The 12,207-nt window shown below is 37.5% G+C and overlaps 2 protein-coding genes across 5 annotated transcripts in view; both read left to right on the top strand.

Moving 5' to 3' along the window:
- The window catches only part of LOC106583397 (butyrophilin-like protein 2), a 428,110-nt gene that overhangs the window by 21,211 nt on the left and 394,692 nt on the right, over positions 1-12,207 (top strand). The gene's annotated exons all lie outside the window — the stretch shown is intronic.
- The window catches only part of LOC106598467 (butyrophilin-like protein 10), a 125,234-nt gene that overhangs the window by 41,744 nt on the left and 71,283 nt on the right, over positions 1-12,207 (top strand). For all 3 annotated transcript variants that reach the window (XM_082965420.1, XM_082965421.1, XM_082965419.1), the window contains exon 5: positions 341-361. In XM_082965420.1, coding sequence (XP_082821546.1) covers positions 341-361 — 21 coding nt within the window. The remainder of the gene's footprint in view (positions 1-340; positions 362-12,207) is intronic.

The following is a 12,207-nucleotide window of genomic DNA, read 5'->3' as shown; positions in this document are numbered from 1 at the left end:
TATCTTCTGTCTACAGAGGAGGTCAGAATAGAGAGGATGCAGTCTGTCTTCATGTTCTAGTACCCATAATACATCATGTTTTATCTACTGTCTACAGAGGAGGTCAGAATAGAGAGGATGTAGTCTGTCTTCATGTTCTAGTATCCATAATACATCATGTTTTATCTACTGTCTACAGAGGAGGTCAGAATAGAGAGGATGTAGTCTGTCTTCATGTTCTAGTACCCATAATACATCATGTTTTATCTACTGTCTACAGAGGAGGTCAGAATAGAGAGGATGTAGTATGTCTTCATGTTCTAGTACCCATAATACATCATGTTTTATCCTCTGTCTACAGAGAAGCTCAGAAACGAGAAAGGTAAGTTGTGGGTGAAAGTCTGTGTGCTTCCACAACTGTATGCATGTATTTCATTAATTTAAGTGAAAACTTTGTTCCTGTCTGTCTGTGTGTCTGTCTGTCTATGTTCCTGTCTGTCTGTTTTTGTTCCTGTCTATGTTCCTTTCTGTCTGTCTGTCTGTCTGTCTGTCTGTCTGTCTGTCTGTCTGTCTGTCTGTCTGTCTGTCTGTCTGTCTGTCTGTCTGTCTGTCTGTCTGTCTCTGTCTGTCTGTCTGTCTGTTTTCTTGTCTGTCTATCTATGTTCAAATCACATGTATTTATATAGCCCTTCTTACATCAGCTGATATCTCAAAGTGCTGTACAGAAACCCAGCCTAAAACCCCAAACAGCAAGCAATGCAGGTGTAGAAGCATGGTGGCTAGGAAAAACTCCCTAGAAAGGCAGGAACCCAGGAAGAAACCTAGAGAGGAACCAGGCTATGAGGGGTGGCCAGTCCTCTTCTGGCTATGCCGTGTGGAGATTATAACAGAACATGGCCAAGATGTTCAAATGTTCATAAATGACCAGCAGGGTCAAATAATAATAATCACAGTAGTTGTCGAGGGTGCAACAAGTCAGCAACTCAAGAGTAAATGTCAGTTGGCTTTCATAGCCGATCATTGAGAGTATCTCTACCGCTCCTGCTGTCTCTAGAGAGTTGAAAACAGCAGGTCTGGGACAGGTAGCACGTCCGGTGAACATGTCAGGGTTCCATAGCCGCAGGCAGAACAGTTGAAACTGGAGCAGCAGCACGGCCAGGTGGACTTGTCACGGCCGTCGAAGGGAATAGACCAAGGCGCAGCGGGTTGAGTGCTCATATTAATATTTTATTAGAACACTTAAACAAAACTAGAAAACGACAGCCAAACAGTTCTGTCAGGTACACTAACGACTAAACAGAAAATAACCACCCACAAAACACAATGAGAAAAACACCTACTTAAATATGGTCTCTAATCAGAGGATTAGAGGAGATTCAGCTGCCTCCAATTAGAGACCAACCCCAAACAATTCCAACATAGAACTAGACAACCTAGAATAAACATAGAAATAGAATTACATAGAACATCACCCAAAACCCCCAAAACACACAAAACAAACACCCCCTGCCACGCCCTGACCAAACTAAGATCACAAATAACCCCTTTTACTGGTCAGGACATGACAGGACTGGGGACAGCAAGGAGTCATCATGCCAGGTAGTCCAGAGGCATGGTCCTAGGGCTCAGGTCCTCCGAGAGAGAGAAAGAAAGAAAGAAAGAAAGAAAGAAAGAAAGAAAGAAAGAAAGAAAGAAAGAAAGAAAGAAAGAAAGAGAGAGCATACTTAAATTCACACAGGACACCGGATAAGACAGAAGAAATACTCCAGATATAACATACTGACCCTAGCCCCCCGACACATAAACTACTGCAGCATAAATACTGGAGACTGAGACAGGAGGGGTCAGGAGACACTGTGTCCCCATCCGATGATACCCCTGGACAGGGCCAAACAGGCAGGATATAACCCCACCCACTTTGCCAAAGCACAGCCCCCACACCACTAGAGGGATATCTTCAACCACCAACGCCATGGCACAACACAAGGGGGGGCGCCAACCCAGACAGGAAGACCACGTCAGTGACTCAACCCACTGAAGTGACGCACCCCTCCTAGGGACGACATGGAAGAAAACCAATAAGCCAGTGACTCATCCCCTGTAATAGGGTTAGAGGCAGAGAATCCCAGTGGAAAGAGGGGAACCGGCAAGGCAGAGACAGCAAGGGCGGTTGGTTGCTCCAGAGCCTTTCCGTTCACCTTCACACTCCTGGGCCAGACTATGCTCAATCACAGGAGCCACTGAAGAAATGAGTGTTCAGTAAAGACTTAAAGGTAGAGACCGAGTCTGCGTCTCTCACATGGGCAGGCAGACCATTCCATAAAAATGGAGCTCTATAGGAGAAAGCCCTACCTCCAGCCGTTTGCTTAGAAATTCTAGGGACAATTAGGAGGCCTGCATCTTGTGACCGTAGCGTACGTGTAGGTATGTACGGCAGGACCAAATCGGAAAGATAGGTAGGAGCAAGCCCATGTAATGCTTTGTAGGTTAGCAGTAAAACCTTGAAATCAGCCCTTGCCTTAACAGGAAGCCAGTGTAGGGAGGCTAGCACTGGAGTAACATGATCACATTTTTTGGTTCTAGTCAGGATTCTAGCAACCGTATTTAGCACTAACTGAAGTTTATTTAGTGCTTTATCCGGGTAGCCGGAAAGTAGAGCATTGCAGTAGTCCAACATAGAAGTAACACAAGCATGGATACATTTTTCTGCATCATTTTTGGACAGAAAGTTTCATATTTTTTCAATGGTACGTAGATGGAAAAAAGCTGTCCTTGAAACAGTCTTGATTTGTTCTTCAAAAGAGAGATCAGGGTCCAGAGTAACGTCGAGGTCCTTCACAGTTTTATTTGAGATGACTGTACAACCATCAAGATTAATTGTCAGATTCAACAGAAGATCTCTTTGTTTCTTCGGACCTAGAACAAGGATCTCTGTTTTGTCCGAGTTTAAAACTAGAACGTTTGTAGCCGTCCACTTCCTTATGTCTGAAACATAGGCTTCCAGGGAGGGCAATTTTGGGGCTTCACCATGTTTCATTGAAATGTACAGCTGTGTGTCATCCGCATAGCAGTAAAATTTAACATTATGTTTTTGAATGAAATCCCCAAGAGGTAAAATATATAGTGACAACAATAGTGGTCCTAAAACGGAAACTTGAGGAACACCGAAATTTACAGTTGATTTGTCAGATGACAAACCATTCACAGAGACAAACTGATATCTTTCCGACAGATAAGATCTAAACCAGGTCAGAACTTGTCCATGTAGACCAATTTGGGTTTCCAATCTCTCCAAAAGAATGTGGTGATCGATGGTATCAAAAGCAGCAGTAAGATCTAGGAGCACGAGGACAGATGCAGAGCCTCGGTCTGACGCCATTAAAAGGTAATTTACCACCTTCACAAGTGCAGTCTCAGTGCTATGATGGGGTCTAAAACCAGACTGAAGCATTTCGTATACATTGTTTGTCTTCAGGAAGGCAGTGAATTGCTGCTCAACAGCTTTTTCTAAAAGTTTTGAGAGGAATGGAAGATTCGATATAGGCCGATAGTTTTTTATATTTTCTGAGTCAAGATTTGGCTTTTTCAAGAGAGGCTTTATTACTGCAACTTTTAGTGAGTTTGGTACACATCCGGTGGATAGAGAGCCGCTTATTATGTTCAACATAGGAGGGCCAAGCACAGGAAGCAGCTATTTCAGTAGTTTAGTTGGAATAGGGTCCAGTATGCAGCTTGAAGGTTTAGAGGCCATGATTATTTTCATCATTGTGTCAAGAGATATAGTACTAAAACACTTTAGTGTCTCCCTTGATCCTAGGTCCTGGCAGAGTTGTGTAGACTCAGGACAACGGAGCTATGGAGGAATACTAATTATATGCATATTCTCGTTTCTGGGCAAGAGTAGTTGTCACATTCCTTGTCGTCTGATAATGTGAAATCACTGTCGGACCAATACGCAGCGGGTTGCGTGCTCATCATGATATTTATTAAACACATTGAACATGGAAAAAACAAGAAATGCAGACAACACGATAGGAGACAGTTTTGCAGGCTATGACAACTAGCAAAATCAACTACCCACAAAACCCCAGGTGAAAACAAGCTCCCTAAATATGACTCTCAATCAGGAACAACGATGTACAGCTGTTCCTGATCGAGAGCCACACAGACAACAAAGAAATACACAAACCAGAAAAACCCTAGACAACCAAAAACCAGAACATACACCCAAACCCCGGAACACATAAATACAACGCCCCTCTAACCTACACATAACCCCCAGACCACATACAACAAATACCCTCTGCCACGTCCTGACCAAACTACAATTACAAATAATCCCTAATACTGGTCAGGACGTGAAAGTAGTAACCAGTTTATATCGGGTATGTTTTTTATCCGGCCGTGCAAATACTGCCCCCTAGCCCCAACAGGTTAATATCCACAACATTTATTCCATGGGACAAAACTAGGTCCAGAGTTTGACTGTGGCAGTGAGTAGGTCCAGAGACATGTTGGACAAAACCCACTGAGTCGATGATGGCTCCGAAAGCTTTTTGGAGAGGGTCTGTGGACTTTTCCATGTGAATATTAAAGTCACCAAAAATGTGAATATTATCTGCTATGACTGCAATGTTCGATAGGAATTCAGGGAACTCAGTAAGGAGCGCTGTATATGGCCCAGGAGGCATGTAAACAGAAGCTATAAAAAGTGATTGAGTAGGCTGCATAGATTTCATGACTAGAAGCTCAAAAGACGAAAACGTCTGAGTTTTTTTGTAACTTGAAATTTGCTATCGTAAATGTTAGCAACACCTCCGCCTTTGAGGGATGCACAGGGGATATGGTCACTAGTGTAACCAGGAGGTGAGGCCTCATTTAACACAGTAAATTCATCAGGCTTAAGCCATGTTTCAGTCAGGCCAACCACATCAAGATTATTATCAGTGATTAGTTCATTGACTATAACTGCCTTTGAAGTGAGGGATCTAACATTAAGTAGCCCTATTTTGAGATGTGAGGTATCACGATCTCTTTCAATAATGGCAGGTGTGGAGGAGGTCTTTATTCCAGTGAGATTTGCTAAGGCGAACACCGCCATGTTTAGTTTTGCACAACCTAGGTCGAGGCACAGACACAGTCTCAATGGGGATAGCTGAGCTGACTACACTGACTGTGCTAGTGGCAGACTCCACTAAGCTGGCAGGCTGGCTAACAGCCTGCTGCCTGGCCTGCACCCTATTTCATGATGGAACTAGGGGAGTTAGAGCCCTGTCTATGTTCGTAGATAAGATGAGAGCACCCCTCCAGCTAGGATGGAGTCCGTCACTTCTCAACAGGCCAGGCTTGGTCCTGTTTTTGGGTGAGTCCCAGAAAGAGGGCCAATTATCTACAAATTCTATCTTTTGGGAGGGGCAGAAAACAGTTTTCAACCAGCGATTGAGTTATGAGACTCTGCTGTAGAGCTCATCACTCCCCCTAACTGGGAGGGGGCCAGAGACAATTAATCGATGCCGACACATCTTTCTAGCTGATTTACACGCTGAAGCTATGTTACTGTCTGTCTGTCTGTCTGTCTGTCTGTCTGTCTGTCTGTCTGTCTGTCTGTCTGTCTGTCTGTCTGTCTGTCTGTCTGTCTGTCTGTCTGTCTGTCTGTCTGTCTGTCTGTCTGTCTGTCTATGTTCCTGTCTTGAAATGGGTTTCCATGGCCACACACAAGCCTAAGATCACCATGCTCAATGCCAAGCGTTGGGTGGAGTGGTGTAAAGCTCGCCGCCATTGGACTCTGGACTAGTGGAAATACGTTCTCTGGAGTGATGAATCACGCTTCACCATCTGGCATTCTGACAGATTAATCTGGGTTTGGCGGATGCCAGGAGAACACTACCTGCCCCAATGTATAGTGCTAACTGTAAAGTTTGGTGGAAGAGGAATAATGGTCTGGGGCTGTTTTTCATGGTTCGGGCCCCTTAGTCCCAGTGAAGGGAAATCTTAACACTACAGCATACAATGACATTCTAGACAATTCAGTGCTTCCAACTTTGTGGCAACAGTTTGGGGAAGGCCCTTCGCTGTTTTAGTATGACAATGTCCCCGTGCACAAATCAAGGTCCATACAGAAATGGTTTGTTGAGATCGGTGTGGAAGAACTTGACTGGCCTGCACAGAGCCCTGACCTCAACTCCATTGAACACCTTTGGGATGAATTGGAACGCCGACTGCGAGCCAGGCCTAATCGCCCAGCATCAATCGATCAACCAAATGTATTTATAAAGCCCTTTTAACATCAGCCCATGTCACAAAGTGCTGTACAGAAACCCAGCCTAAAACCCCAAACAGCAAGCAATGCAGATGTAGAATTACGGTGGCTAGGAAAAACTCCCTAGAAAGGCCGGAACCTAGGAAGAAACCTAGAGAGGAACCAGGCTATGAGGGGTGGCCAGTCCTCTACTGACTGTACTGGGTAGAGAGGAACCAGGCTCTGAGGGGTGACCAGTCCTCTACTGGCTGTACTGGGTAGAGAGTAACCAGGCTCTGAGGGGTGACCAGTCCTCTACTGGCTGTACTGGGTAGACCAGAGGAACCAGTCCCTTCATGTTCTGTCCATGTTCCTGTCTGTCTGTCTATATTTATTTTTGACAAGTTGAGTGAATATATTCCCCCCCCCTAGATGAACTCAAGCAAAACCTGACTGGACAGCTGGGTAAGTGTTGTCTCTGTGTTTACTATATTCATGTAATTTTCAACATGACCAACATTATCAAAGGAAATAGAAGAAAGTACCCATAATACATCATATTTTATCTTCTGTTTTCAGAGGAGGTCAGAATAGAGAGGATGTATTCTGTCTTCATGTTCTAGTACCCATAATACATCTTGTTTTATCTACTGTCTACAGAGGAGGTCAGAATAGAGAGGATGTATTCTGTCTTCATGTTCTAGTACCCATAATACATCTTGTTTTATCTACTGTCTACAGACACGGTCGTAATAGAGAGGGGTGAGTTCCACAACTGCATTCATTTCATTGATTTAAGTGAAAACATTTTCCTTAAAAAATATATACACTATATATTACACTGATTAACTACACTATATATTACACTGATTAACTACACTATATATTACACTGGTTAACTACACTATATATTACACTGATTAACTACACTACATATTACACTGCTTAACTACACTATATATTACACTGGTTAACTACACTATATATTACACTATATATTACACTGATTAACTACACTATATATTACACTGATTAACCACACAATATATTACACTGGTTAACTACACTACATATTATACTATATATTACATTGATTAACTGCACTATATATTACAAAGATTAACTACACTATATATTACACTGATTAACTACACTACATATTATACTATATATTACAGTGATTAACTGCACTATGTATTACACTGATTAACTACGCTATATATTACACTATACATTACACTGATTAACTACACTATATATTACACTGATTAACTACACTATATATTACACTGATTAACCACACTATATATTACGCGGAATAACTACACTGTATATTAAACTGATTAACTACACTATACATTACACTGATTAACCACACTATATATTACACTGGTTAACTACACTGTGTATTTATCTGATTAACTACCCTGTATATTGCACTATATATTACACTGATTAACCACACTATATTTACACTGATTATCCACATTATATACTACACCGATAAACTACACATATATTACACAATATATTACACTGATTAACTACACTATATATTACACTATATATTAACTACACTATATATTACACAGATTAACTACACTATATATTACACTGGTTAACTACACTATATATTACACTGATTAACTACACAATATATTACACTGATTAACTACACTATATATTGCACTATATATTACACCAATTAACTACACAATATATTATACCGGGTAACTATTCTATATATTACACTGGTTAACTACACTATATAATTACACTAATTAACTACACTATATATAACACTGATCAACTACACGATATATTACAACGGTTAACTACACTATATGTTATACTGGTTAATTATACTGGTTAACTACACTATATAATTACACTGATTAACTACACTGTATATTAAACTGATAAACAACACTATATATTGCACTATATTTTACACTGGTTAACTACACTATATATTACACTGGTTAACTACAATATATATTACACTCTATATTACACTGACTAACAACGCTATATATTCCACTGATTAACTACACTATATATTAAACTGATTAACTTCACTATATATTGCACTATATATTACACTGATTAACTACACTATATATCACACTGGTTAACTACACTATATTTTACACTGGTTAACTTGTTGTGGATAGGTGGCAGTATTTTCACGGCCGGGTGAAAAAAACGTTCCCGTTTTAATCTGGTCACTACTCTTGCCCAGAAACTAGAATATGCATGTAATTAGTAGATTTGGATAGAAAAGACAATAAAGTTTCTAAAACTGCTTGAATGGTGTCTGTGAGTATAACAGAACTCATATGGCAGGCAAAAACCTGAGATGATTTCAACCAGGATGTGGCCTGTCAGCCAATTTGTAGTCCTTCTTTTGCATCTCTATCGAATTTACAGTATCTAAGCATACATAAACCGGATTGAGGCGTCTCCTGTCTGGGCAGATAACAGGAGCACACTTTGTCAGTGGACTGCCTGATGACAGAGAAACTGGAGATGCGCGTTCACGAGACCTCGCCATTTTTTTCTCTTCCTTTTTGAATGAATAGAGCATTGTCCGGTTGGAATATTATCGCTACTTTATGAGAAAAATAGCATAACAATTGATTTTAACCTCTCTGATTCAGTGGGACGCTTGCCCACCTACTCAACAGCCAGTGTAATCCCGTGGCGCGATATTCAAATACCTTAGAAATGCTATTACTTCAATTTCTCAAACATATGACTATTTTACACCATTTTAAAGACAAGACTCTCGTTAATCTAACCACACTGTCCGATTTCAAAAAGGCTTTACAACGAAAGCAAAACATTAGATTATGTCAGCAGAGTACCCAGCCAGAAATAATCAGACACCCATTTTTCAAGCTAGCATATAATGTCACATAAACCCAAACCACAGCTAAATGCAGCACTAACCTTTGATGATCTTCATCAGATGACAATCCTAGGACATTATGTTATACATTACATGCATGTTTTGTTCAATCAAGTTCATATTTATATCAAAAAACAGCTTTTAACATTAGCATGTGATGTTCAGAACTAGCATTCCCTCCCAAAACTTCTGGTGAATTTATTAAATTACTCATGATAAACTCCTTTATGCAATCGCTTTGTCAGATTATAAAATAGCTTTTCGGCGAAAGCACATTTTGCAATATTCTGAGTACATAGCTCAGCCGCAACCTATTCAGACACCCGCCAACTTCGAGGCTCACTAAACTCAGAAATAATAGTGGAAAATATATATATATTACAGTGATTAACTACATTATATACTACACTGGTTAACTACACTATATATTAAACTGATTAACTATGCTATATATTGCACTGAGTAACTACACTATATATTACACTGATTAACTACACTATATATTACACTGGTTAACTACACTATATATTTCACTATATATTACACTGGTTAACTACGCTATATATCACACTATATAATACACTGATTAACTACACTATGAAATACACTGGTTAACTACACTGATTAACTACACTATATATTACACAGATTAACTACACTATATATTACATTATATATTACACTGATTAACCAAGCTATATAGTACACTATATATTACACTGATTAACTACACTATTTATTACACTGGTTAACTACACTACATAATACACTGATTAACAACACTATATATTACACTGGTTAACTACACTATATATTACACTGGTTAACTACACTATATATTACACTGGTTAACTACAATATATATTACACTGATTAACTACACTATATATTACACTATATATTATACTGATTAACTACACTATTTATTACACTGGTTAACTAAACTACATATTACACTTATTAACTACACTATATATTACATTATATATTTCACTGATTAACTACACTGTATATTAAACTGATTAACTAAACAATATATTGCACTATATATTACACTGATTAACTACACTATTCATTACATTGGTTAACCACACTATATATTACGCTGGTTAACTACTCTGTATATTAAACTGATTAACTACATTGTATATTGCACTATATATTACACTGATTAACTACACTGTATTAATCTGATTAACTACACTATATGTGGCACTACATATTACAATGATTAACTACACTGTATTTCACTGATTAACTACACTGTATATTACGCCGATTTACCACAATATTTATTACACTATATATTACACTATATATTAAACTGATTAACTAAACTCTATATTGCACTATATATTACACTGAATAACTACACTGTATTAAACGGATTAACTACACTATATGTGGCACTACACTTTACACTGATTAACTACAAAATATATTGCGCTATATATTATACTGATTATCTACACTATATATTAACCTTATTAACTACACTATATATTACACTGGTTAACTGCACTATATATTACACTGATTAACTACACTATATATTACACTGGTTAACTACACTATATATTACACTGATTAACAACAATATATATTACATTATATATTACACAGATCAACTACACGATATATTAAACTATACATTACACAGATCAACTACACTATATATTACACTGGTTAACTACACTATATATTACACTGATTAACTACACTATATATTACACTGGTTAACTACACTATATTTTACACTGGTTAACTACACTATATATTACACTGGTTAACTACACTATATATTATACTGGTTAACTACACTATATATTACTCTGGTTAACTACACTATATATTATACTGGTTAACTACACTATATATTACACTGGTTTTCAACACTATATATTACACTATATATTAAACTGGTTAACTACACTATATATTACTCTGGTTAACTACACTATATATTACACTGGTTAACTACACTATATATTACACTGGTTAACTACACTATATATTACACTGATTAACTACACTATATATTACACTATATATTATACTGATTAACTACACTATTTATTACACTGGTTAACTAAACTACATATTACACTTATTAACTACACTATATATTACATTATATATTTCACTGATTAACTACACTGTATATTAAACTGATTAACTAAACAATATATTGCACTATATATTACACTGATTAACTACACTATTCATTACATTGGTTAACCACACTATATATTACGCTGGTTAACTACTCTGTATATTAAACTGATTAACTACATTGTATATTGCACTATATATTACACTGATTAACTACACTGAATTAATCTGATTAACTACACTATATGTGGCACTACATATTACAATGATTAACTACACTGTATTTCACTGATTAACTACACTGTATATTACGCCGATTTACCACAATATTTATTACACTATATATTACACTATATATTAAACTGATTAACTAAACTATATATTGCACTATATATTACACTGATTAACTACACTGTATTAAACTGATTAACTACACTATATGTGTCACTACACATTACACTGATTAACTACAAAATATATTGCGCTATATATTATACTGATTATCTACACTATATATTACCCTTATTAACTACACTATATATTACACTGGTTAACTGCACGATATATTACACTGATTAACTACACTATATATTACACTGGTTAACTACACTATATATTACACTGATTAACAACAATATATATTACATTATATATTACACAGATCAACTACACGATATATTAAACTATACATTACACAGATCAACTACACTATATATTACACTGGTTAACTACACTATATATTACACTGATTAACTACACTATATATTACACTGGTTAACTACACTATATTTTACACTGGTTAACTACACTATATATTACACTGGTTAATTACACTATATATTATACTGGTTAACTACACTATATTTTACACTGGTTAACTACACTATATATTACACTGGTTAACTACACTATATTTTACACTGGTTAACTACACTATATATTACACTGGTTAACTACACTATATATT

The sequence above is a fragment of the Salmo salar genome, chromosome 18 (assembly GCF_965601325.2).
Source record: "Salmo salar chromosome 18, fSalSal1, whole genome shotgun sequence".
Lineage (NCBI taxonomy): Eukaryota > Metazoa > Chordata > Actinopteri > Salmoniformes > Salmonidae > Salmo > Salmo salar.
The sequence above is the reverse complement of the archived record's forward strand: the minus strand, read 5'-3'. Positions and strand labels throughout refer to the sequence as shown.